Here is a 27,583-nt window from a genome sequence, read left to right as displayed (position 1 = left end):
AAATCCCCACAGCAGAGGGCAAACCCCATAACTACCATCAAAACACACTGACAGCCACGCAGCAGCTTCAGGCTCCATGACAAGGTCACTGTTGATGAGGCAAGGACAGTGAAGGGCAAGCCCAGGGGAGCAAGACGCAGACCAGATCAAATAAAACACCACAGAAGAAGAGGGGGGCTGAAGAGGGGCTGATTTATCTGATAAGAGTTCTGGGTAATTAATTAGAAACTCAATTATCCAAACCTTACTTCAGCAGTCTCAATTCATTAGTGGATAAAAAACCTCGCCCCTCGCTCGGCTCGACGCTCGGTGAGAGACAGGATGTGAAGGAAACATGACTCCTCTTCCTCTGCGAGAGCCCCTCAGGTCACCGCCGGGCACTTTTGTCCAGCTTTTCATCAAATAAGTGTAACAACACACCCAAACACACACACTCTCATACGGTGTGAAACAACAAAGCGACCACAGGGACACTTCCAGCGAGCTCGGAGCAACACCTCCGTGCCAAACAAAAACTCGGGAGTGCTCCATGGAGACTGCCACGCAGCGGCGTAATGAGCACGGTCTAAAAATGCTCTTTGATTGACGCCTGTGTTCCTTGTTTTAATTATTTCTCAAACTAAAAAGGGAGAGACATCCCTCCAACACATCTTCCACCCATCGCCACCACCCCCCGAAAAATCTCATTTCCAGGGGTTAGTGTGCATGACAAAAATGTCATCATGGCCAAAATGGCTCCGAGCGGTGACAACCTTTCCCAGGGAAATGATATTTTTCCAATCCGGCGGAAGGCGGATCATGTCACCCTCGTTAAAGCCTTGATAGCAGGTCTTTAATATTCACCGTCTTAATTAGGGCTGCAGTTAATTTCATTAAATTCTTTGGCTGCTAAATGAAGCAGATTATGAGACATCTTTTATTGCGAAGCGTGAAATTACAGCCTGCCCGCTGCCAATGGCGGGGCGAAACTAATGAATTACAGGGTAAATAACACCCGAATTAACCATCCAATTTAACTCCTTACAAAGCGCCCAGCGCCGAGGGGGGACGAGTAGACTTGTCAAAACCACCCAGCCCCGTGCTCGTCTGCAACCCCGCGAGAGGCAATTACAAGCACGACACTAATCAGCTCCTCGCAGGAAGAAGGCAGCGCCATCCGAAAGCCTTGAGACTTCAGACTCCAAGTGGAGCTCAGGAGGAGATGCAAAATGTTCATTTACAGGAGGAGGTCGTCTCAGTGGAGGTCAGGGAATCCATTAACAGTTCCTCTACAAAGCATCAGCGCTAAAGTACGGATGCCGGACAGGCCAGAGCTCTGTTTGGAGGCTGTAAGATTTCTAGCTGCATACTTGGAGCTCAGTTTGAAGTAGAGACGTCCTGCTTGGAGAGTTCTGAGGTCTAATATGAGTTTTACACATCTGTTTCCTCTAGGTGGGAAAACAAACACGCCAGATATCTTAGGAAGTCTGGAAGAGTCATCTGCAGATGTGCAAAAAGGTGATCTCAATCAGATAGATGAGGCACCCAACATGAAAACAATGTTTCATATTGACAGAGTTACGATTAAAACTACAAAATGCAGCACAAAGGTCAAATATTGATAGAGACACTGCTGGGGAGACGGATTTCTGTATACAGGAAGGACATCTCAAGTAAATGGCAGTGGATCTGCATATTCAACTGACCGGAAGGTAGCTGACATAGACATAAATGAACGCACAAAGAAAAATGCTATCTGTTGCTTCTAAGTTTCTCTCTGAGAGATCATTTTAGATGTTAATACAGTCCACATCACAAATCTTTGTAACTAGCAATGCAATGCAGAAAAAGAAGAAGCCCTGAGAGTTACAGTTAGTGAACATGTGGTCCTAACAGGCCGCTTTAGAGCCACTAGCAAAGAAAACATGCAAATTAACACACAGTAATTTGGGAATTCAGCTGAATGAATAATTACTTGTTCATCAATTTATTAATTTTTTCAATATCTGTTCAGGCATTTTCCTTACTTTTTTATTTCACTTCATTTTACTTTCAGTTTGCTTTTTCTTTGCATCCCCTTATAGTTCCTTAATGACTAAATAAATGACAAAGTAAATAAAGGAATATAAATAAATGTAAAGGCAAATTAAATTAGGATAATCAACTTATCAACCTTTAATTTACATTTATTATTTTGATGCATTTAATAGAGTGATTTTTTTATTATTTATTATTGATTTTGGCACCTGCAGTCCTCCATACTCTTCTACCTGAAGTTTTTAATCAAGGTAAAGATCATACTGATGATAGAGGTCTGTGAAACTCATGAATAAAGTAAGATAAAGGATCCAGAGAAATATTCAAAACTTAAATTAGATAAAGTTTTGAGAATTTTGAGAAGTTTCTGGGCACAGATTTTGATTTTGGCAGTGTTTGTCCTCCCTAGCTCTGAGCTGGGACTTGGGGAAAATGTGGAGTTCAATGAACCTTCCCAAAGTAAATAAAGGTTTATGGAAAAAAGAGGTGAAAAAACCCCAACAACGAGCACCTCTCCAGTGTGTCCGGTCCCAGAGGCTCGGCTGCTGTGTCGAAGGAAATTAATTTGTTAGATTGTTGGTTTTCAAAGCGCCTCGGTCAGCCGCTTGACAGAGACATGAGTGAGCCTCTCCCTCTCTCTCCGGTAATTAGCGGCTAATTAGCGGCGTGGAGCAGATGTCGGAGGAGCCCTGCGCCGTCAACAGCCTCTGTAAACAAAGCTGGACGCATCCGCTCACTTCAAGAAAGAAGAAGAAGAAGAAAAACCAAAAAAACGACCAATCGGGTGCTGGTACAGCCAGCATTTCCTCTGTGGCTTCGAGTCGCAGCAGAGCATCTTCGCAGGAGGTTTCAGCTTCAGCGCCACATGTGTTTCCTGCTTTGGTTCATCGTGCAGGTGGCAGACGTGAATGTGATCCCTCAGAGAGTTCATTAGCATAAACATGTTCATTATTAAATCAAATATTCATTACACAACAGAGAGCGGATGGATTGGAAAGTTTCCAGGTTATAAGACCACATTTGAACGCACCACTCTGGAGCTTCATTTGCATTTGCAAACATATTTAAGTGGTTTACTCCTCAGTGGTTTAAAGAAGTAAAGAAGTAGGAACAGTTTATATGTCCTCTTGTTCCGGCTTTAGACAACAGCTCAATAAGACAACAGCTGTCACCATCTTCCAATGTGGCGGGTATAACAGGGACCTAACACTTACGTGGCTTCGTATAGGATTTAGACAGAGATCATGTTAGCAAGCAAGCTAAGCTTAAGAAGCTAGCAGCTACAGTACACTTAAACGTAGCAGGAAATTTGACTATCCAAGAAAAACCATGTTCAAAATGGGCAGAATATTTGATTCATGGAGGGTTTGTTTAGTTTCAGGGATCAATCACAACCCTAAGTTGTTTTTGTTTAGGCTAATGCTAGCCTGTCTGTTAACTGAAGCATTTTTAAGCTACGTCACATAACAACACCTCTGAGAGTATAAAACTGAAACCTAAACCTAAAGACCTCTGGTTGTATAGAAGAAAACAGCCCTCGACTGCCTCGATCTCTGTCCTCAGTTAACCCTTTCCTGATGAGTTAAACGGCTCAGTTTTTATTTCTACGTTTTACTGAATAAAACATGATGTCCATTAATACATTTTGGTCAAAGTGTCAGAAAGGAGGATAAACTTCTAGAAAGGAAACTGAAGGTCTTAGAATTACTGTGTGCTGATTACCTGACTGATCACTGGATCAATCAGAAAAAAATGGGCCATTTTTCTTTGTCTCATGAAACCAAACCAAGTGTCTTTACTTTTACTGACAGTCTTTGTGTCATTTTGTTTTACACTGAAAACCAGAAAAGAAAAACAAAAACTAGAGACAAACCTTCGCTGCTGTGAATGCTACTCATGACCAGCGTGTTTATGTGTTTGTGTAAATTTGTATTGGCTAATAGTGTCAGAGTCGAGATCCGCCCTGTTCTCATTACAGCCACAGTGACCTGGCCTCTGTCTCTGTGTGTGCGTGTATGTGTGTTGTCTTAATGAGCTCTGGACTCTCTTAACGAAGGCGTTCCCCTTTAAGAAGTGAACCGCCGTCACCTCGAGTTGTCGAGTGTCGCGCTAAGAGTCGCTCTAATGAGATCAGGGCGGGCAACAAGTGGCTCAGACACACACACATTCAGGCACAACACATACACAGGTGACACTAATAAAGTGGAAAGAAGAAGAAGGTGCCTGGTGACAGTGAGAAGAGCTACAACTCCAGAAATTCTACAGAAACTCTAAAGAAGAAGAAGACATTAAAGTCCCCCCCTCTTCCTGTTTGATTGACAGAGCAGCAAACATAATAAAGGTTTATTCATTTAAACTTTTATTATGAAGCTTCAGTTTCAGATTGTCATTGTTTAGTGAGGACCTTAATGCTGCTTTTTAAGGCCAGCTGCCTTCTACCTCGACAGTACAATGTTAATCAGAGGCCAGTTTAGTGGTCATGAGATGAAGATGGGTTTTGCAGAAAGATTTCAGACTGAAAATGTCTCTGACAAATTTAATTTAAAGTAGGAAAAGTTATCACAGCCAGTGAAAGAGATGTTGTATAATTTTTACCAGCAATTTGAATGGTGTGAACTGCTTCGTTCTTAAAGACGAAGCTTAAACCTCCAAAGAAACAGAAATTAAGCACCAGAAATTGCACTTTCCCTAATGTCCACTAGGGGCTGGCTCCAAAACTGAGGCAATCACCATATCTAAAAATATCTAACTTGACAGCACAAATAAACATTACAGCTTGTTACAAAAAATGTCTTGTGTTCTATTCATAATGACTGCAAAGAGGGTGAATGTTACTGTGTTTGGATTGTTGTGTGTAGTTTTGTAATAAATAGAATTACATCATCAGCATATAGTGATAGCTTATGCTCAGTCTGTCCTTTCGGGAGATTTTTAATGCAGTTATTCGTAGCATTTTAGTAAACAAGTTAATTACTAACAACTCACTAACTAACTATCATCTGTTCCTGTGTCTATATAGTTTACGAATAGAGCTTGCTAATCAGGTTAACTAGCATTAGCTATAAGCGCCCCACCCTCTCATCCAAATATGTTCACTTCTGGATCCAAAGCATCAACATGATCATAGTCATAATTGAGGTTTTATAAAGCAATGGGTAATGTCACACCTCTGGGTTATTAAGATAAAAGCTACTGTTTTTTTTTTTATTTAGAAAAGTTTTATTTATTTTTTTTGTCATGAAAATTTGTGGAGCCAGCAAGTCGCCTTCTATGGGTAAAAGACGATGCAGAATTTGAATAGTGGCTTCTACTAGTTACACACAGTTTGCCAATTTTTGCACATTTCAGGTCAATAGATGGTAGTTTAATTTTATTTTGTTTTATTTTTAATTTCATCAGTTTGCTTAAGCGCTGATCAGTGCAGTTTAATTTAATGTAGCCTGTTTATATTCTCTTTTTATGAGCTTTTTTTAATACTGAACATTTCAAGGTGCAAGCAAATAAAATAACTTTAGTAAAAGACCTGGATGAGAAAATAATGGGTTCGTGCTTGGAGACTAAAAGGTGAGGGAGAGAGTCTCATTAAAAACAAGTGTGAGTATGATGCTAATGACACACACACACACACAGATACAGAGACACATACAGAAGGTAAAATGGAGTGCAAATGGAGCGATAATGGGGAAAAGGTAGTTGAACCTTGAATGTGAAAAGCAGCCTCTTTTCTAACACACACACACCCTGCATTTAAAACACACACGCGGTGTAATGAGGCAGCAGGTCAGCGGTGTGTTGAGCCAGTGTCGACACTGAGGAGCAGGCAGGAGACGAGGCGAGAGCAGCCACAGGGAACCATCAAATCAATTAACGTCCACTTCCAAAAAATACAACAGGAGGAAGCTCTGCGCTCAGCCTCGCAGCGCCTCCTCCTCCTCCTCTTCTCACTCTGCTCTGGAGGAGGTGGAGGGGGAGTCTGCGTCCAGCTTTATCAGCATGAATTTGGATAACGAACAGGGGTCCTCTGACTGTGAGGTTAGGATGTGAGGCGAACAGAAACATTCTTCACCTGATGAAATCTGTAGTTTCACGTGTTCACTACATGTTAATATTTCTGGATCCACATCAAGCATCCAGAAGAAACGAAATAATCTCAATATTTCTCAAAATTGAGATTTTAAATTTCTTTAATGCTTCAAGAGTTATTTTAGTTATTATTATTATTTATTTTATTTTTGAACGACTACTAATTATCTGTGCTGTCGACACCTTTTTATTTTATTTTTTTTAATTTCACCAAAAATTATACATTATACATTTTCTCGCTGACACTTCAATTTTAATTTGAGTAAATTATCTTTTTTTCGTGTTTTTGTTCCATAAAATTCTTAATTTTGAACTGAATTTGAATTAAGTCAAGAGAATATAATTTTTTCCTAAATTTTTAAGATGCTTAAAAAAAGTTGGCATAGTGAGAAAATCTAATTTGTTGTTAATCTTTGAGTTTTCATTTTTTTTAATTGAGTTTTTCCTCACAGTATATAGCCACTGTTATGTTTAAACCAGTTATATGATCGTCTGATAACACACACAGTTAGTACTGTTAGGATCTCAGATAATTACTGTAGAATAACTTCTTAGTGAGGATACTGGAAACACAACAGCTGATTGACCTTAATCTACTGAAAAACCAAAGATAAGTAAAAAAAATAAATAAATAAAAATTTAATTTGGAATGAAGTAACCAGTGATTTAGCAGAAGTCATAATTCCCACATGACCTGAACACAGCATAACTAAAGCAGCAGAATAATCTGTGTGAACGTAATGAGGTGCTCGTTTAAAAATGAAACCTGGCACGTTTCAGCTGAGCTCCATTTTCAGATGATTAACGACATAATGTAACGTCTTTCTGGCGCTCAAACAGCCTGCTGAGATCCACCGCTGCATTACCACCACAGAAGAAGAAAAAGAATAAGACGACGAAGGTGCATTTGAAGCCACTGGGAGCTGAAGAGGGATTTTCACACGTTCTGCTGCAATTACTGTCGATGCTGCTGTGCGATCACAGCGGGCTCGTTTCTTAAACACCGACCCCGAACACAAACAGCAGCCCTTCTCTCGCTCTCTCCTGTCGAGGCGGCGCCTAATCAGAGATGCGATTTGTTCATTAGGAGAGTACAAACGAGGCCGCGGCAGCGACTCGAGAGGCCACGATTAGAGCTCGCTAATTGTCTGATTTGCTCGTCAGGAGACCCCCTCCTCACTCTCTGCTGCTCCACACAAGGGGAGCTTGTTTGCAACAAATTAAGAGCCACTTCAGGTGCTCTCCTCGCCGTCGCAGCAGGGACATATCGCAGTGGAGACGATCGCCTCTTTCCTCTCCTTCTTTCATTCCTTTAAAACGGTGCGATCAAGCAGTTCAGGAAGGAGAAGACGACAAGAGAAAAGGAAGCGGCTTTGAAAGGAGAAGAGAAGCGGGAGATGAAGTGGATGAACAGAGGGAGGGGAGGAAGAAAGAGGAGTGACGGCGAATCCGTCCCTCTCCTTCTCCTAATGATCTGGTTGGAGGACCCAGGAGAGCCCCTCACTCTAATTGATGTCAAGTGTGTGATTTCACTGTTAATCAAGGCCGAAGCTTCAAACACACAGAGCGAGCGAGCAGAGTAGACAGGAAGTCTCACCTGTTTGATGGGGATGGCTCGCCCGCTGCCGATGCTGTCGGCTCGAGCCTCCAGGCCCTTCTTGTCCTTGTCCGCCTCGTTCGCCTTCCTCGACTGTGGAGAAGACCAGATAAGAAGAGTTAGTATCAACACATCAGGCAAAAACCACAACATATCAGTTTAGTAAAAGTCAACACCCACTGCAGATATGTCTGATATGTAGAGTGATTAAATCATCTTTAGTCAAGAAAAATTCTAAAAAATCCTGGAAGAGTTCAAAGAGAAGGGACTAACTGACGATTCAGTTAGTCGACTGGAGATTTTTACTGATTATTCATTTAACATGTCATCAAACAACAAAGGCCAACTTGGGCTTAGACATTAAAGTACTAAAAGCTGCTACTCGATGTCCACTAGAAGCTGGCTCAAAAAGTCAGTCAGTCCCCACAGACTCGCATATTAAAACACCCGACTTTACACCCAAAATATGTGTTTACAGCCAGCTACAGAAACAGTTTTGATCTCTACAACTAATTTCCCCCATCATACAGGATAGGGGGTGAATTTCTTTACAACTTACCTGTTTAAATTGTATTAAGGTGAATTAAAGTTTGTTTTATTAGGTGCAGCTGTAGCTGCAAAGCTTTACCTCAGATAACTGGAGCCCCTAAAACTGGACTGTGTTCGAACTGATTGAAATTTTGTAATAAACAGCATCACATCATCAGCATATATAATGATAGTTTACTTTCAGTCTGTGACTTTGCTCTTTCAGTTTGTGCTCAGTAAAATGTGGAAGATATTCACACCAGCTATTTTCCAACAGTTGATGAATCTCATGTGCTAAAACTGGAAGCTCTGAAAGATTTTACAGTAGGAAAGAAAAAAAGAATGAAAGAGGGACTTTTTTACACGACTTTAGGGAGTTTTTAAACATGTAAACATGATCATTTATAAGGTCAAGAGGACGTAAAGTTTGTTCTTAATACCACAGACAAAGAAAAAGAAAAGCCACTTGTGCATCAAGCCATCAAGTCACCACGCAAAGCAGTTTGGTTGGTTGATCTACAGGTGCTTCCAAGCCTCACGAGCTTTGTTATGGAAAGCTGTGTGTGGAAAAGTTGGCTCTAAAACGGATCAATACATCATGGAATGTATCACTACTGAAGTCCAGGCTTTATCTAACTGATAAAAAAGTCATTTTTGCCACATAGAGATGCAGTGTTAAATTCGTTGACGAATAATTTACATCATAGTTTTGTACTGACACTTTTGTCAACAAATAAAAACAAGAAGAAAATATTCCGGAGAGACGAGATCCAATCAGAAATAATTAAGTTGTGTAGAAAGGCGGGATGATTGGGAAGTTATCCACTCAGAAGGAATATCCTTGTGCGGTGAGGTTAGAAGCACACGTTTGATCTGCGGCTGACAAACAGCATTTGGGGGGGGGGGGTGTCATCATGCAAATGTAACAATCAAATGCTTGGGAGGAACAAGAGAGTAGACACACGCACACGCTTCACATTTGATGTCAGAGGAAAATAATACTCTTTTGTAACCATGTAGAACAACTGTCACCGGTAAAAACATGACTTTTACACTTTAAAGCAGAAGTCATAAAACAACTTTGGATTTAATCGATGATAATCTTACGCTATTTAAAACTAAAAGAATTTAGCTTTAGCCAAAAGACTGTGACTAAAACTAACACTAAATTAGCTGTTACAGTTAACATTGCAAAACTGAAATGGGCAGCAAACTGCAATTGTGCTTTATTAAAACTATTTCTGGGACTCCCATATAGTGAAAAATCTGGTATTTCAAAACTGTTGTTGGGTTTAAAATCAGGTGTGATAATGAGAACAGTGAGTGGGAACGTTTGAACCTGGACAGATTCCTAATATTTAGTCTCTTTTTAAAAATTTACACGCAAAAGCTTTGGTGATACATTAAAATGATGTCCACAACTCTATAACCGGAAGTCTGGTGCAATATTTTTTTCCGTGGCTTTTGTGGGCTGCGTGTTTGATGGCGACTCACGGTGAAGAGGTTGGAGCGGCGTTTAGACTGCTTGCGGACGGGTGTTGGCGTGTTGGTGGTCTGCGGGACGTCGATACGGAGCTCCTTCTGGCTGGTGCTCGGTGTTGACGGCACAGATGACGAGTAGTCGCTCAAACTGCCGCCACCATTACTCGTCTGAAAGGACGGAGGAGCAGAAAAGCAGGAAAAGATCAAAGGAGAGAGAAGGAAGCAGAGTCATATTGTTTTAGGATGAAGTTTGAGAGTTTTTTGAAAATGGGGGGTCTTGGCTAAGGTGCAGTTTCCTGGAGTACTTGACAGTAATCAGACAGAGCTGAGAAAGCACAGAGGGCCGTCTGTAAGGACAGTGGAGAGATAAACGCCACTCTCTTGGGGGACGCGGGAGCTGAGCGATGGCTTTTTAATGAGAAATCGATGCAGGATTGAAGGATGAGGATCGAAGCGTTTAACGGCCTGAAGCTCGAGCTGCACACAGTGTGGTTCAGGCAGATGTTGGAGCAGTTTGTTTATTGTTCATGTTCTCCAGGAATGTGTTTGATTTTTGATATAGGCGTCTTTGTTAAAAGCTATGAAAACTGAGTCCAAATGTCTCTTTATTTTAGAAAAATCTGATTGGTTTAATTGATCATTTAGACTAAAGGTCCACTGAGGATTTTTTTTTCAGAGCTTTCAGCTTCATCTCACCATACTTCAGCAGACACAGGCTGTGATTTACTGCCAAGATTTTATTGCTCTTAGTATCTAGTTAAATCAATTCATTTCAGTTTCATTAAATCAAATCACAACAACAGTCTCCTCAAGCCAGAGGAAACCCCAGCAGTAAGATGGCCCCCTTTGAGCAAAAACTTGTTGACAGTGGAAAGGAAAAACTCCATTTAAACAAGAAGAAACCTCCAGCAGAACCAGGCCCGGGTATCTGTTGCGACAGGTTGGGGATGAGGAGAGCGGCTCACACTAAAAAGCCCATTTAGCAGCTGTTCATATCGTCACATGACCTTCATCAGCTCAGACACAGTTCACCAGGTCAGCTGATTCATTCAAACTCTAAGGGCTGGTATGGTAACACCTAATGTTACAAATTAACCATCAGAAGAAGGATTTCTAGTTCATCAGCTCCATTATACTAACTTCTGTATAATGTAATTAGTGTAATGGCACAAAGTGAAGGTGTTCAACTACAATCAAAGAGGCTAGCTGACAACATGTGGCACTGTGCCTCTTGAACCAGCAGTGCTACGTAATGACTGTAAACGACTGTAATGCGAATGTGACTCTGTGTGACCTCTGACCTGGCTGATGTGGACGGCTGACACTTGTGTGGCGCAGACAGACGAGTGACTCGGGGAGTTGGGGAGTGACTTGCAAGGCCCGATGGACAACTGCTGCTTCTTCCTGGTGGCCACGATCTTCTGGGCAACTGCAACACACAAAACACACACAAATCAGACCAAAGTATACCGAAACACTCAGTGAGGTCCAACAACCAGTGAGGTGACTGCAAAAAGAATAAATATCGGTGCTCAAAGACGAACATGGTGTCCCCCTTTTAGGTTTTAAAGATCAGCACCACCTACTGCCTGCTGTCATCATCACATCCTCGAGGTAAAGTGTGTTCATGTCCGGCATCATGTAAAAAAAGCGTCTGTGTCTGGTTTTATTGAGCTGTAACCAGCCCCTCTCTCAGTTTGGTGGTTTTATTAAAGTGTATATAAAGCTCAGAGGAGCCGTTTTACAGTCTGAAAGCAGCTAAGGGTTTAACCCAGGAGCCACAAACAAAGCAGTGAAAGTAGCCATTTACATTTTCTGCCTCTTCTTCACTTTAATTTAGAAAAAAAGGGAAAAAAAATCACCTTTTCTCCATTAAAACCCAGAATACCTCTGAAATAAACATGACTGTTTGAATTTCTAATTCTTCTGTCATTGTTTTAAATTAGGCTTCTTCCACATTATAACCACACGGAGTCTCTTAACATCATTTCTACCGATGTTTTTATGAACCTCAGTACAACTCAAGTCAGGTTAAGGCAGGGCTAATCAATACCTAAAGAGACATTTAGGGAAGATCCAAGCATCCTCTCCTCTGATTGGCTGTTCATAATGGCTGGGGGAGGAGGGTTCCTCATTGACTGACGAGGACCTTTTAGGATACTAATGGGAGAATAATGACTGCAGCTCAGCACTGTTGAGACTGGTGGAGGGCTTCAATGTCAGATTTATGATTTCAAATCACACAGTGGTCAGACTAAACCGCACTCTTTCATTTATAATGTTGAACGTCTTCATCAACATCAGCTGGTGTCCTGAGCACCACCCTGATGGGACGAAGTACTGCTACATTATGACAAAAGTTTACCTCTCTTCAATCCAATGAAATGTTTTTACCTCAAGAATCAGCAGAAGTTTGATTTACACCACTAAAAGTGGTGTAAATGGAAGGCTAGCAACTTTTACCACCAAAAACCTGATTGCAAATGGTTTGGTCACCCGTAGATGCAACTGCAATGCCAGCAACCTCTAGCAACTACTTGCCAACCTGTTGGGGACTGCACAATTTTTTCTAGCCGCCCATGGTTGCCATGGAGCTATTAACCGGTCTCTAGGCTTGTGTGTCTGAGGCTGTATGTGGCTACAATTGGTTTAGCACTCAGCAGTATATTTCTCAAGTTCTCTTCCTGTTTTTCTAACATGCAGGCTGACAGTAGCAATCTAATGTTGACATATATAATTAGAAAAAGTTAAACATTAAGTTGGAATAAACATAGGATAGCGTTCATGTACACAATGGCATAACAAAAATCAAGTAGTACTTATATTATTAAATTTCAAAATTTCAGAGATTTTCCCCTAAATATCGACTATTTGTATCACGTCTTTTTGTTTTTCTACTATTAATTAAATTTTTTGAAATTTCTTCTGCTTTCTGACAACAGGCCTTTACACCTCCTGGAGGAAAACCTGGTCCTTTCAAACCAAAAACAACAGTAAAGGTCTTTGGTTGAGTGGTGTTCACACAGCGCGCTCAGTCAGTCAGTCTCACCAGCCTCCGTAAATAATTACACTAAAATCTGGTCCCAGCAGGTCAGCACCAAAGCTCGGCGCGATCAAACTGTTGTGTCTGTCTGATGATGTGCTGGAGGAGCCGAGTGTTGGACAGGAGACAGGAGAGAGTTAAGACTTTAGTGACTCCATTATCTCTGTTCCAATAAACACTGGCCTGTTTCATGCTCTCGCAGATGAAGCCATTGTTTTAATTGGGCTCGTTAAAGGCCCCGGCTTCGTTAATGAGGACCCAGTCGTAAACATTTACCTCCAGGTGACACGGGGCCGAGCCAAGGGCAGCAAAGAGAGAGAAGAAACTCGGAGGTGTTTAAAAGAAGCCTCTGCGGCACGATGGAGCCATTCAGAACAAAAACAGACGATGAAAGGGAGCGAGTCTGATCAAAAATCGCTGCTTTTAGCTCCACGGGATCAACGTTAATGCTGAGACGGTGATTAGTTTGTTTGATGAAGCTTGGACACATTTGGTCTGACACTGATTACGGGATTTTTCTACTGAATTTGCACCAACAGTTTCTCCTTGATAAGAACACTTTTGTAATTGTCCTCTGCAAAATTTAACAAACTTTCACCACCAGGGGGCACCCATTTACCAGTGTGTGTAACTTGCATGATTAAATAAAGGTTACATATCGTATCAGTTGTTATCTTGTGGTGCAGACTGGAATTACAACAAAGTACAGTCTACATCACATCTGTCATACTCAACGCCTGGGGGCCAAATCCAGCCATGTGGCAGATTTAATCCAGCCTAATGATCAATTTAGGTATTAAAAAATTGCAGACTTGCCATTTTTAGATTTTATGTCAATTCATGTCACACTAGAGGCCTCATCTGTATGTTGCATGTAGACTACAAAAGGTCAAGATCCCTTTATCTTTACTATTTTATTGAAAATACCCAGAGTAATCTGATTTTAATTTTCAGGCCTTTAAGAAAAAGAAAATAAAAGATTGATAATTTTTTGATTAAATTGTTTAATGGATAAACGACTGTTCGTTTACTGAGGCCTTTTTGGGATATGCAACATCGTCCAGGACAGTGGGGATGGACTTTTAGACTCCTGGATGGATGGACGGACCTCCTACCTTTCAAGTGTATCCCTTTGTAAAAGTGAGCTTGACACCCCTGGTCTAGCTCAGCTCAGCTTCAGTTTATCTGATTTTGATCAGTTTCTGGAACATGTGAAAAGATTCTGAAGTTCTCAAATCATCTCATATCACCAGAGATTTTCACTGTTGTCTTTATGTGAATGACTCTTCTTCTTCACCAACACATTTTTGTTTTCTTCTGGTTTTGCATCAGCTGCACAATCAAAACAACATTAACGTGCTAACACTGCAAAATCAGTAGACAAATACTAGCTCTGTTCTCCAATGGAGTTTGTGCTGACATAAAGGAAGGATAAACACTTTTTTAGCATCCGTTCTAACAGATTTAAACATTTGCACTTCCTTGCTACATAATATTTATAATGGCAAAACACTCATTAGTAATTCCTACTACTTATTTCAGTTATTTTTGGTATACAGGGACAAGTTCCCGGATGTGGTTTCACTTTTGATAGGTTCATGGCGGCTAAAGATCGTCCAGTATTCATGTTCATCCAATTAATAAATCCATCCCAACAGATTTTTTTTTTTTTGACAAGGGTAAAATAAATAGATCATTCAAGTGTCGGATCATTTAACATCTTTACATTTCTTGTTTTGTTTGAGCAACAGTCCAAAAGCTAAACATCTCCAGCTTTTACTAACACCATTTGTTGGAGTTTTTGCTGGTAATGATGTACTGATAGTGACTAGTGGTCAGCTAATGTAGCTCCAGTTACACTTTTGGCCCTGATCAGAACAAAGTTTGAATCCCAGAGTGAGAAAGTCAAAGAGGACTGAGCCTCTCGCATGCATGTCAGCGTGTCCGTCCTGCACCTGGCAGGCTGTATATTACTTTAAGTGTTAAGAACAGTTATGATAAGGCTGCGCTAAATATTTAAACTGCACGGTTAATGCAATTTAACTTTATCCATCAATCTCAGTTCTGCTCTGAGAAGCTGCCATTTCTTCTAATGGAAACGTCTCCCCTTTGATCAGATTTATGACGGGGCTGCACCGCCAGCTCACACATAAAGATGAAGGGGAGGGGGGCGGAGCTGACTGCAGCGTTTCACTCTTTACATGTTAAAGTCAAACACCGCAGCTGCTGCAGGTGTGCTATCTGAACGTGTGGTGCTTCAAGGTTACATTAAAAAAAGAAAATACTGAGCCAAATGTCACCAAACTTGTTGGACCGGTGGCTCATGGTTGGAGGAAAAAGCCAGGAAATTCTAGTATGAATCCAGATCAGTTTTCCTAAAGTATCAAAACAGGAAATTGACTTTGGTTTGATGTTTGTCAAATGAGAAAATTATCTGTTCATGTTTATGTGTTTGTTAGAAGTAAAGCTTTATTCAGGAGTACTTTGACTATTTAAGAACAGCCAAAGGAAGAAACCATTCATGTTCAAATCCTGATCACTTGAGCTCAGGTGGGAGACTTTTTTAATGCTATTTTTGCAAAGGTTTAAATCCAGTTGTTTCAAAGGCACCGTGGACACACGTGTAAATGTCATTTTCGGTTTACTGACTACTTTTATAAACCCTGAATTTTCAAATCTGATGTGCAGCACGTCTGCTGTTGTTTGACAGGATGAACTGAGGAGCTGCATAAAGGTCCAGTGTAAGATAAATAAGGATTATTTTGAACTGTGAATCATGCAAAGCTACTCTAGTATAACCCAAAAATAAAAACTGTGAAGTCGGCTCTTTGCAGATTAGTGTGTTTGTGGTGTCAGTGTGTGAATATTTACACACTGGATGTGATTTTTATATCGCTGGAATGTTTCTGAGTGACTGTTTGACAGAGCGCGTGTGGTCATTAAAGCTCGTTAGTGAGCGCTAACGAAGCGTCCTCAGTCTGCACTCTGACATGGACCAAAAAGAAGAAGAAGAAGAAGAAGAGGAGGAGGACCCGCGTGTGTGTGTTGGGGTTCACGTCGGTGTAATTAGGCTAATTAAATTAGTGCGCTGATGGACGAGGGAGTGCAGGGCTGTCACCCTTGTGCTCCTCCCCCCTCGATCCCTCACACAGAGGTCACCCCCCCTTACCCCTCCCCTCTCTGACTGGACCAGGCTTCACTTCCCATTACAGCAAATTACACGTTAAACATGTTAAACACACACATGCGTATACACACACACTGAAGCCCAGCAGAAAACAAAGACGACTAAGGATCAGAGCACTGTTGATTCAACATCATTTCAACTCAGATTGGCGCTAAAATTTAACAATTTTAATTAAAACATGGTAAAAATTTTAACCAATTTTATTTCTTATTAACAGCATCATTTACAAAATCTTATTATATTTAGGAATAATTTCATCATACTAGAAAAAACTTGGAGTTTAAAATTGTTTCCTATATGATTAATGTCCAAATGGTTTTGTGTAATTTTTAGAGCTAAAATGCAGAAACATAAACAGGTTCCAGCTCAGGTGTGAATGTAATTCTGCATTCTATGAAAGTAATTCTGGTTAAAAGACGACATGCAGTTTAAACACAAAGGTTTTTAATCTTTTGGCAGGTTTTTCTAGCACTGACCGGTCCAATGTTTCAATATAACCAACCTCAGGAGGTGAAACCTCTGAGCTAGAGAAGCTGAAATGTCAAAAACTGACAGGTTCTCTCTCAGATGTGAATACTGTTTGGATTTTAATGAGGGTAAATCAATTTTAGTAGAACAAAATAAACATAAACATAAACAAATAAACATAAAAACATCGGTTTGCAGCATTTATGAGAAACATTTTAGCCACTTTCTAACATTACTTAGACACTTTAGTCCAATTTTTTAATAAAACCACATCAGGGAACCTAAATTTCTAACTTGAATGTGAAGCTTTTGCTGCAAAATTGTTAGAATTTTATTGTTTTTTATAGAAATATAAAAACTGTTAAAAGTAACCTTTTTCAGCTAAAATGCCCCAAATGAACCAGCTACAGTTCACATGTGATTATTATTGGATCTACTGGATCATTAACCATTTACATTCTTACATGTATCCATATATAATCATACACAATGATATTCTTATGTGTTAAAATTTCAGGTTCATCAAAGCTTCAGTGGGTTGAAATAAAGTAAAATGATGGTTTAACGGCATAAAATACAGAATGAAACCTTCCTACTCCTCTTCCTCGCCCCTCCCTAGCTCAAAAAAACATCATTACAACAAGCGGGCCAATTATGTTTAATGCTAAATGTTGTGGTCATTCATGCAACTTCCTCATCTCAGTGCAGCCGCTGCGACTCATCAAAGCCTCTATTACATTTAACATACACACACACACACACACACACACACACACACACACACAAATCAAGACAAATCAGTGCCAATCAGCATTTCTGCACTGCAAGCTTCTGCCTGTCGCCATGACGCTCCAGCTGACTATGAAGCCGAATATGAGCATTGGGTAATTAAAGCCCCGCCCCCAACTCCATCACTGGGCCAACCGGCCGCGATCGATGGCGACTGGAAACGCAGCGAAGGTCACTAAAGCGCAATCGATACGCTCAGAAACATCAGCTCGATCATAAAGTGTGACCTCACCCTCCATCGATATGTGTGCAAAATGTCATTTAAATCAGAGAAGAAGAAGAAAGTTGGCGCGGGTACAAGCAAAATCGGTCAATAAATAAATGCATCAATCAGCCTCCAATAACAGCTATTACACTGCAGTTTTAAATCAATCAATCAATAACAGATATTTCACGAAAGTAAGAATACGGTGAAGAAAAGTGTGTATGTAGAGCACAAACATCTCCCACCAAACTCCATTCAAAACTTTCAGCATTTAAGAAAATCTGCTACGTAGGGTTTTTTTTATTTAAGGTGTAATATATACTGTAAAGTATTTTTCCTGTGTGATTAATTTTTAAAATATGTGTAAATAATTTTAACTTTGAAGTATTATTTTTGTATAATCACTTCATGGTGATAAGATGACGTCTCAACTAGTTTAAATTAACAACTACATTAAAGCAAGGCAACAAATTAAAAAAAAAAAAAAAACTATACAAATTTAATGCAAGTAGGTTTCAGACATTATTTCTTCACCAACTTCCTGTTTGTGTGCAGGCTGTTATTTTGTAAACAAGTGATCCAACAGGTGATACCGGGAATCAGCTCGACCGCAGCAGGATTTTAGGTCACACAATAAGCTAAATATTTACATGCACACCATAACGTATACACAGGGGTGTGTCCAAAGACAAGCCAAAAGGTGCCCCCACCCCATATAAACCCATGATAACAATAATAATAATAATAATAATAGTAATGATAAAGTCCCTATTGCTGTTATCGCTTGTGTGTCTTCTTCTCTGTCTCTAAATGGTAAATTATACTTATGTTGTGCTTTTCTACTCTTACTACAAGCGTCATTCACACACACACACACACACACACACACACACACACACACACACAAATGAACGCATTTTTCTTCCCATAAACATCCACACACTGACACACATCGAGGCTACTCAGGGTTCAGCATCTTGCTCAACAGCCAAGAATCAAACCACCAACCTTCTTAGCTGACAACCCCACTTGAGCCATCTGTCACACATCTGACCGACACACTGCAGTTAAAGCGGACTCACATTTAAACCCACAAACACACACACACACAGTAAAAATATAAATACCCACTAACACAAACACACGCACGCACTCAGAGCTGCAGGCTGCTGCATCGTTCTGCTGGGTGATTAGAAAACTGATTAATTTGGGATAATGACGAGAAGAATACAAGGAGACAGTGTCTCACACACACGCGCACACACACACACACACACACACACAGTGGAATAATTAAGAGGATAATAAGGCAGCGTTTAGTGTGGAAAGCTTCCTCCTGGGCCGACCACACACACACACACTGCAGCTCTTCTTCTCTTACAATTAAAAGTCTGCAGTGTTTCGCTCCTCTGAGGATTCGACTGTTTCCTGTGCTCACAGCGAGCCTCTGCTGCTGCTGCACTGCCCCCTGCAGGACACACTCAGCAATGACCGCCCACAGATGATAGATGAAGACTTGTGTCTGTTCTTTCTCTGGACATGCTGTCTCATCACACACAAACACACGCTGCACTTTACAGGGACTTCATCCGCCTCAGAAAGTAGTCCCCATGGATGAACTGCACTGAGCGTTAAACTATTTCAACCTGATTTGAAGAAGAAACTGATGATACTTTCTTATATCCTTTCCAACATTTTTGTCTGTTTTGAGTTAATTTATTAAAAATAAATGCAAAAGCATGAAACTTAGAGATGTAAGAAATACTCCTAGTTCCCCTGAAATGAGGTGACGCTGCACAGAGGGGATCACCTGCCTCTTTTTCAGCTTAACTTCTGTTTCCTTACAGTAAAGTTTATATATGAGCCTAAAATCTGTAGGAGATATGAAACAAACACATTTGAAAACAGGTTAAGAGGTGATCGTGTCACCTGTGTGATGACTACAAGCTAAAATTTACATATGAAATGCCCTCAAATCATTAGCAGGGCTTTTATTGTGAAAATCTGCATCCAGGATCAAAACAAAGCAATCAAACGCCATGTTTCATCACGCTCATTCCACCTTAAACCATCATCAGGTTAGCTCTGGATTCAGCCTCATATCACAGCATGGTCGGTCACCTGTGGGCGGGTCAACACTGACGAGAACGTCTCTGAAATCCAGAATCACGAGTTTGAAAATGAAGTGTTTAACATCTCGGCTCCATCTCAGTGCATGAAGTTTTCTGCACTAACATGCAGTCTATCTACCTCACCTTGACATATTTTTATTTCTGTGACTTTGATTGTTAAATGTCTGCTTCAGGCTTCGGTTAAGCTGCGAATCATTAAACAATCGTAAAGCGGACGACAGATTTCTCTGCTCTTCGTCGTCATCAGAGAGCAAACCTATAAACCTGTAAACCGAGCCTGAGCGGCAGAATCTGCTCAGACCCGCTCAAAGTGAAACTCAGGTGGACGCGAACGAAAGCCAGAGGCCGTCAGAGTCGCTGCTAATTAACCGCAGAGTCCGTGTCATCCATTTCTCTCTCTAATTACAGCCGTTAACCCCGCGCCTGCCGACCGGTCGCCCGCCCGCCGCTTCATTAACGTCTCCGCTGCCTCTCTTCTTATTAATGTGCTCTCAGAGTGTGAAAAATGAGCCGCAGGGTTTACCATTTGCAATAAGAGGAAAAAAAAACGTTTCTCCTGAAACCTTACTGCCGCTTTTTTATTTGCTCCTGTTGATGATTCGGCTTCACAAATTTGTGTCTTTCTGTCCTAAAATTGTTGCATTCAGAGCGATCAAACATTTGAAAATGCTCCTGTTGAATGTCTGAAAGAGGTTCAGCACTGCAGTCACACAGCACAAAGCAGGATGGGTAAAAGAATAGCAGCTAAAGGCCTTCATGACTCATTGGTGATGTCAGAAAGCTGAACAAACGATCATCTGGGTGATTCAGTCCAATCACCCAAAGACTTCTCAGTCTTAGGCAGACCTAAGATTCCTGTTATTTGGTAAAGGTCCACTCTACTACTGCTGCTGCTGGGACATAACACAAGCAGTGGTGAAACATAACTGGGTACGCGTACTCATGTTGTAGGGCCCAGTTCACAGTTTGGTAAATCTTTGTTGGTGCAGCAGAAATAAATTATGATGTCTTTAGACACTTTCACACAGAAATCCTGTCTCGATGCAGCCTCACACTGGAAATATAAATGAAGGTGTTACATGTGGAGAGCGAGCAGGAGGCAGGACAAAAAGCTGAAACCACAGGTGTAGGTGGTTTTTCAAAAATAGCTCTCTTGGCTCCTACCTGGAACATCCATTATCAAATGATGTAAGACGACTTCACAAACCCAGAACTGAAACTCAGTAATGAGATGATCATAAGTCTGGACCTCCATAGCGAGGAAGTCTCGTGCCAGGTGGCTTGAGGTGAATTCATGAACCCAAACGTGAAGCACGGCAGAGGTCAGATTATGAGGCTTCAGTCCAAGGAAGTCCCAAACCACATCAAACATCCAGCAACAAACAACTCGGGATGAATTCATGGACACAAGAATTAAATGTGGAAGAAGGAGCATCACAAATTGGGGCTTTCAGATCAAACGAATCACCAAGAAATTGCCTCAGACACAATCACAAACACAAAGACAAAGAAAATCACGGTCAGGACTCGCATCACAGTTTGGGCCAAGAAAGTCTAATACTCAACCAAACATCTTGCACCAAATGACTTAAGATGGCGGAGGGGGCATCATAAGTTTGGGCCTTCAGATGCAATGAACCTATGAACCAATAAGTGAAGAATGGCCGAGGCAACACTGTAAACTGGGGGCTTCAAACCTTCTAATTGGGACTTAACTAAAGATACGTCACTTTTTATGGCTTCTTCCCAGTAACTACACCCCAGAATGACTTTAAACAGAAGAAATCCACCCTCAGAAATCACAGGTTGCTCTTGTTCAGTAAAGGTTGTTAAACTGTTTGTCAGTTACCTACATAAACACACTCTGTCTTTGTGTCACTGTGACTTAGACACAGATCAGATCACATATTTATTCATTCATTTGATGCAGATGTGCATGCAGTGTCTGGGTCAGTCAGGACCTTGACGGCTCCGGACACCCTCCTCCTCCTCCTCCTCTTTGTCCTTCCTCCCGCTGTAATGTCTGATTCTTTTATTAATCCCGTTGGGGAATCGTCTCTTTTTGTAGCCCCCCACCTTCCTCCCCCCGCTATGATAAAACTTAATTGCTGTTCGGTTTGAGCTAAATAGCTGAGCGGGTCCATTTAAGTCTTAATTGACGTGTGATTAAGAGCGTCCGAATGGCTCCGGCCGGGACGTCGAAGGAGGAGGAGGAGGGAGTGTGCCGGGGAGGAATGTCACCTTCCCAGAGGACTGGACTCTGGTTTCCTGGTCGTGTTGGACACTTTTCCCTGACAGATGGCTGCTTACCGTCCTGGAAGACTCGCTCCACGTTGAGGCCGTAGGTGGCGCAGGTTTCATAGTAGGTGCATCGTTTGAGGTCGTTGGAGAGCTTCCTGGCCCGGGTGTCGTCGATCACCCTTGGGTTGGTCGAGCTGATGGCGTCTGAGAGGGAAACGAGAAAGAAAGAGCTTGAGTCTAACTTTAAATTCACATTTTACAGTAAAAGAAAGAAACTCAAAGGCACCAACCTATTTTTATTCCAGCTTTTACCCAAATGTGGGTATATACCGTGTCATAAATATAATAAAAGCCGTAAGACTGACTCATTCATGTATTTTATTAGATTTCTGGCCTGTAGATTCAGAAGGAACGCCTCCACATCAGCTCTGTGGCTCATGAAGGTGAAATAAAACAAGAGCCCAGACTTTAAGGAGGAAAACTTCAGCAGTACTCTGGCGCCATCTGCTGGTTATGAGAGTGATAAGCATGTTTGGATTAAGCTACTTCCAAGTGCAACAAAATAGGTAGTAACAACAGCTCCAACGGCTCATGCAAAAATCTGGCAAATAACATCTATTAGTAATATTTGTAACTATTTATATGGGTGTATTTCACTTTAAGGAATGAACGCCTCCATGTACAACACTGAGGCATACTTAGAATTACTTTAAAATGACTCAGATATCACTGAAGGTGACATGAAGAACCTGTCCTGTGTTTAAAGACATTTCCTCCACATGTTTTAATGTTTGAGGGACCACAGTGTGTCAGAGTAAATGCTCCTATTATCACTGTACCTGGTGGAGGAGTTTTATTTAACTATTTATCTGCTAAAGAATGTAGAACCAACTCTTAGATGTGCTGGCTGTTAAACTCAACATGGGTTCATGTTGGTTTTTTCAGGTGAACACCAGGAAAAAAGGATGATATAGGCAGGCAGATGTTATACAGGTGACTTTAACTGCAGCTGTAAATGAATATCAGTATGTGGGAGCGGCGTCCTGAGAGGATTTCAGTGATTACACAAACACTGGGTCTTTATTGTTGCTTGTTTGTGGAGAATATTTGTACAGTCTGGTTTCTCTCCGCCTGCAGCTTACAGGGACAAACTCAGTGAGACTGTAAATACATTTTTACATACACGATTTCAGCTCAGTAACAGCACGACTCTGCTTCAAGAGTCAAGAGTCGTCGACACAGCTAGGCTTTCATTGGTTTTTGGCTGACTCAACAAAACCTAAAACCCCAGCAGGAGATAACAGGTATCATGATGGTGGTTGTCAACTTTCTTTGTTAAGGCGGGCTATCTGCTTCCCTATGAGTGCCACCTACACCAATCAGACATGTTAAAACACATTCCTCCAGCAGAGAACCTTTATCAAGCTTATTAAAATCATGCTGTAAATAAAAGAAGGGGTGAAAATGTGCTGCTTCCAGATGATTTTAAACCCAAACATAAAATCACCAGGTCAGGAGCAGCATCAGTTACCATGGTGAGCTTTGACTCAACTGTTTATTAATCAGATCATTACTTTATTGGATTAACTCATCCATTAAGAGTAAAACAAATGAAAATGCTGCCTTAAAATGTCCAAGAAGAGGAATAACTTTCAGTTCAGATTGATAATAAAGGCAAAATTGTAACGACAAAGAATTATTCATGTCCTTTGACGCGCGGCTCGGCCAGCATTCAGCCTAAACACTCTACAAATCTGCTGATGTTTTCCTGCTGTCTTCTCAGTTTTATGGTTCCTATATCTGGATCTATGAAGATGTAGAATAACGGCAGTTTGCAGGGCAGACATTTTTTCTAATACTTTTATGAGTGCATAAAATACAAATAAAGAAAACTTAAAACTAACAGCAGCCACAAAATGCTAATCAGAGGCAATGAAGTCAAGTTTACAGCTGCAATTAGGATTGTGCACCACTAGGTGGTAGCAAAGCTCTAGAAAAGCAGACTGTCCAGAGAGAAAGCGACAGCTACACTTCCTGCTAGGGACTAAAAATAAACCCCATCAAGTAGAGTTTTAAACAATACAAAGATTTGGTGTTTATACAGAGGCTAGTGTGTGTGTGTGTGTGTGTGTGTGTGTGTGTGTGTGTGTGTGTGTGTGTGTAGTACCTTGTGTGCCAACTAGCACCAGCGGCAGGTCAGCGGTGTTCCTGTAGTTGGCGAGGCGGCTGAAGTAGTGATAAACAGTCTGAAAGCTGATCTCGTCCTCCAGACTGAAGACAAAGATGACTGCGTCCACCCATAACGCAAACTGCACACACACACACACACACACACACACACACACACACACACACACACACAAACAAACAAGGTTGTAAATCCAAACTTTATTTAAAGCATAAAATCGTTATTTCTCTCAAATATCAGCCTAACAAAAATGCCGGGCCCTCTGGGCTCACAGAGTTCTCACGGTCTGGTCTGAAGGAGGTGCAGTACCCACCTGAGCCTCCGGGGGGCCTCCTTCATCTCTGATAAGCAGCAGGTGACTCTGACCGTCCACTACAATCTCCTTCTTAAAGCGCCCGCCTGTAGGAAAGACACACACAGGTTACTAACAGCGATGCCAGCGGTGGGAGGAGCTCTGATCTATGGGGAGGTGGAGCCAATCGGCGATCGATCGGGCTGATCGAGTGTGAGATGATGAACGCTACACATGAGGGAGGTGATTGGACAGGAAAGTAAACTAATACAGATGGAGGAATGAGGGAGATGACCAGCAGCTGAGAGCGAAAAATACTAAGGGTTAAAAAAAACAAAACAGGTAAGCCATCTTTTATGTACAGTCTGTGACTGTGACCACATTTAAGTGATACGGAGGCCTCTCAGTGCCTTACACTGCTCTAAAAACCAGCTTCAAACAGTGTCAGAAGTCCAGGGAGGGCAGAAGGAGGAGCTTCCTGCTCCCACCTGATGTTCTGCTGTGACAGGTGCCTGCAGATGACTGAGGAGCTGGAACATCTCATCAGGAGCACTGATGATCCAACAGTTTCTGTCTCTTTCTACCCTGAACTCGTGCATTTTGTTGTGCTCTGACCGTTCATCTCCAGGCTTACTGCTGCTTTAAGAAGCTCCACTCTGACACATATATAAACAGCAGTGTGGCAAGTCACTGTGGGAACGAGCGTCTCTTCCTCAGCATTTACAGGAAGTCGCCGGTGTTATTTCGGGCTCTCTCTCTCTCTCAGCTGGATCAGCTGATCTTGGGATGGCGTGGCCGAGCCAGCGCAGCTGCAGTAATGACACACTAGATGTTAAGAGAGCGGCGAGCACAGGAAGTGGACATGTTTCCATCACTTGCCCTTTCTTTACCCTGACGTTAAATATTTGTCAAGAGGAGCTGATTTTTGTGAGAGGGGCTTCCTGCAGCCACTGCCTTTCACAATAAAAGCCCTCGAAGCTTCTGAGGAGTGCATCAACACAACTTATGACATTGGATGTCCATCTTTTATTTACAGTGTGGTCATTCTGCGATGAGCCCAGCTTAATAAACTGATTAATACCTTTAACATGTAACTAATGTCTTCACTGATCGATACAGCCATCTAGTCATTTTACTTCTGCACCATTATAGGAACAAACGTACGAAACAGGATCATAAACATAGCTGACTGATCCACACATGCGCTTAAAGAAAAGTCTCTAGTGTTACGATTTTCTCTTTAATCGGTTAATAGAATCACTTATTGATTCTTTAAAGACAAATAAAAAGTCATAAGTTAATCCTTTGGAGTTTAAACAGGCAGAAAAAGGAAAGTGAACACTGATTTATTACTAAACATGAAAAATGGTTCACTAGTGATCTGAAATTAATCTAAGATCGTTCATTTTTTTTGATCAAGATGGAAGAAAATCAGTGAAGCAGGTGAACATGATGAGGATGGAGACGAGAAATAATATGATTAGATAATGAGGGGGCGGAGCTACATATTCAGTCGCAGCAGCCAATCGAGTTCAGCTTCAGGTTCAGCAGCTGGAAGCGTTAAATAATCCAGACGTTTGAAATCTGACTTGATGAAATTATTTGTACAAACATGTAAAAAAACAAAAAACAAAAATGAAAGATGAAGCAGTGAAAAAGATGAAGCAGTTAAATCCCTGGAGACGTGCAGCGTGATGTTTGGCGGTTGTTTGATGACACAGAGATGAGACGCGGTGCTGAACCCGAGCCGATCTCAACGTGCTGCTGTCTGAACCAATGAGGCGATGGATCGAAGGATAGAGGGATGGACAGGTGAAGGAGAGAGGAAGGATAGTTACCTGCATCCACGTCAGCTATTGTACAAGAGCAGCCCCGAAGGAAGAAAGAGAGGAAACAAAAAGCAAAACAACATCAAAGATGCAGCCACAGTTAATGCATGCACAGTCCAACCAGGAGACAGCGAGGAAGATGTTTGAGAGAGGTTCAAAGAGAGGACACGAGAGAGAAGAAGAAGCAGAAAGAGCAGTAAAGAACTGTACACAGTTTCATTTGCAGTCAGGTGGAGGTCAAAGCAGTGAATAAACAAACACGTAAACACGAGAAAAGCTCAGAGAGGAAGAGGAGGATAGAGGACAGAGGTGAGAGGAAGGATGGACCGCTTTCCTTCATGAATTTGGGTTCATTTATGTCAGGGTCACCACCTCATTACAGCAGATTTATACAAAGACGCTGAGTCATTAATCATTGCTGAGGTCACATTAATCACTTTCAGCAAACTTGGAGCTGAACATCTCGTAACGAAGACGTTTGGATTTCTTTGCCATTCTGTAACATGCTGAATGTGTTTTCTCTGTATGAGTAATGATCTGGAAGAGCCAGCTGAGCACAAAGCTTTAACATGCTGCCCCGCCCCAGCATTACACTAAAGATACTTAATGACAGCAGGAAATCAACTTTAGACTGTTTTCATTATGAACTATGTTTTGGGACCATTTCAGAGTTTTTTCTTTATGTTTTTTCCTAAATGTTTTGAATTGCATTTGGACTGTTTCAGATTTACAGGGTACTTAGTTTTCAGTTGTTTGAACTTAGAACTTGACTGTATTTAGACAGTTTGACTTTCTGAGTTGTGGTTTTGGTGTTTTGGGGAGTAGATTTTTATTTATTTATGTTTTTTTTAAAAAAAAGCTTTTTCTGGCTTGACTTTAAGCTGCTTTTAGACTCATTTAAAAACCGCCTTCATTCTATAATTTGATTATGGACTATTCAGGGACATGGTTTGCAAGATTTTGGACTTTAGTCCTCTGATTTGGGTCTGTGTTTGAACGGTTTTGGACTTACTGGAGACTTAGTTTTGTGCTGTTTGAGTTATTTGGGACTTGATTTAAGACTTTGATTTTGGACTGTGGGTTCAAATTATTTTAAAATTAGTTTGAGGCCCTTTAAAACTTGGACTTGGTTTTGGAATTAATTTGGGAATATATTTTGGACATCTTGTCGAATGTTTTGGACTTGGATTTGAAATTTTCTGGGAGGTGGCTTTGCAGCATTTGAACTTGATTTGTGACTTACAGTCATCTGGTTTTGAATCGTTTTAGACTTGCTGGAGATTTAGATTTGGGCTGTTTCAGTTACTACGGGAGTTGATTCAAGACTTTGATTTTGGACTCTTTAAGAACTTGATCTGAATCATTTTGGACTGTTTTAAATTGACTTTGACTTGGTTTTGTTGTAAATTTTGGACATTTTTCAGTTTGGGATTTTGATTTAGTGATCTGGTTTTTGGAGGTCACTGGTTAGATTCCAGCCGGAGACACTAATCCCGTTTGAGA

General features: G+C 41.2%; 1 protein-coding gene across 7 annotated transcripts in view; it reads right to left on the bottom strand.

Moving 5' to 3' along the window:
* The window catches only part of agap1 (ArfGAP with GTPase domain, ankyrin repeat and PH domain 1), a 170,149-nt gene that overhangs the window by 59,566 nt on the left and 83,000 nt on the right, over positions 1-27,583 (bottom strand). For 4 of the 7 annotated variants that reach the window (XM_025902795.1, XM_025902796.1, XM_025902792.1 and 1 more), the window contains 7 exons: positions 26,090-26,104; positions 24,273-24,358; positions 23,939-24,080; positions 21,841-21,975; positions 11,008-11,135; positions 9,719-9,874; positions 7,697-7,789 (listed from right to left, as the gene is read on the bottom strand). In XM_025902795.1, the coding sequence (XP_025758580.1) occupies positions 7,697-7,789; positions 9,719-9,874; positions 11,008-11,135; positions 21,841-21,975; positions 23,939-24,080; positions 24,273-24,358; positions 26,090-26,104 (755 nt within the window). The remainder of the gene's footprint in view (positions 1-7,696; positions 7,790-9,718; positions 9,875-11,007; positions 11,136-21,840; positions 21,976-23,938; positions 24,081-24,272; positions 24,359-26,089; positions 26,105-27,583) is intronic. The other 3 variants (XM_025902797.1, XM_005459167.4, XM_025902794.1) reach the window with 2 other exon arrangements.

The sequence above is a fragment of the Oreochromis niloticus genome, linkage group LG23 (assembly GCF_001858045.2).
Source record: "Oreochromis niloticus isolate F11D_XX linkage group LG23, O_niloticus_UMD_NMBU, whole genome shotgun sequence".
Lineage (NCBI taxonomy): Eukaryota > Metazoa > Chordata > Actinopteri > Cichliformes > Cichlidae > Oreochromis > Oreochromis niloticus.
The sequence above is the reverse complement of the archived record's forward strand: the minus strand, read 5'-3'. Positions and strand labels throughout refer to the sequence as shown.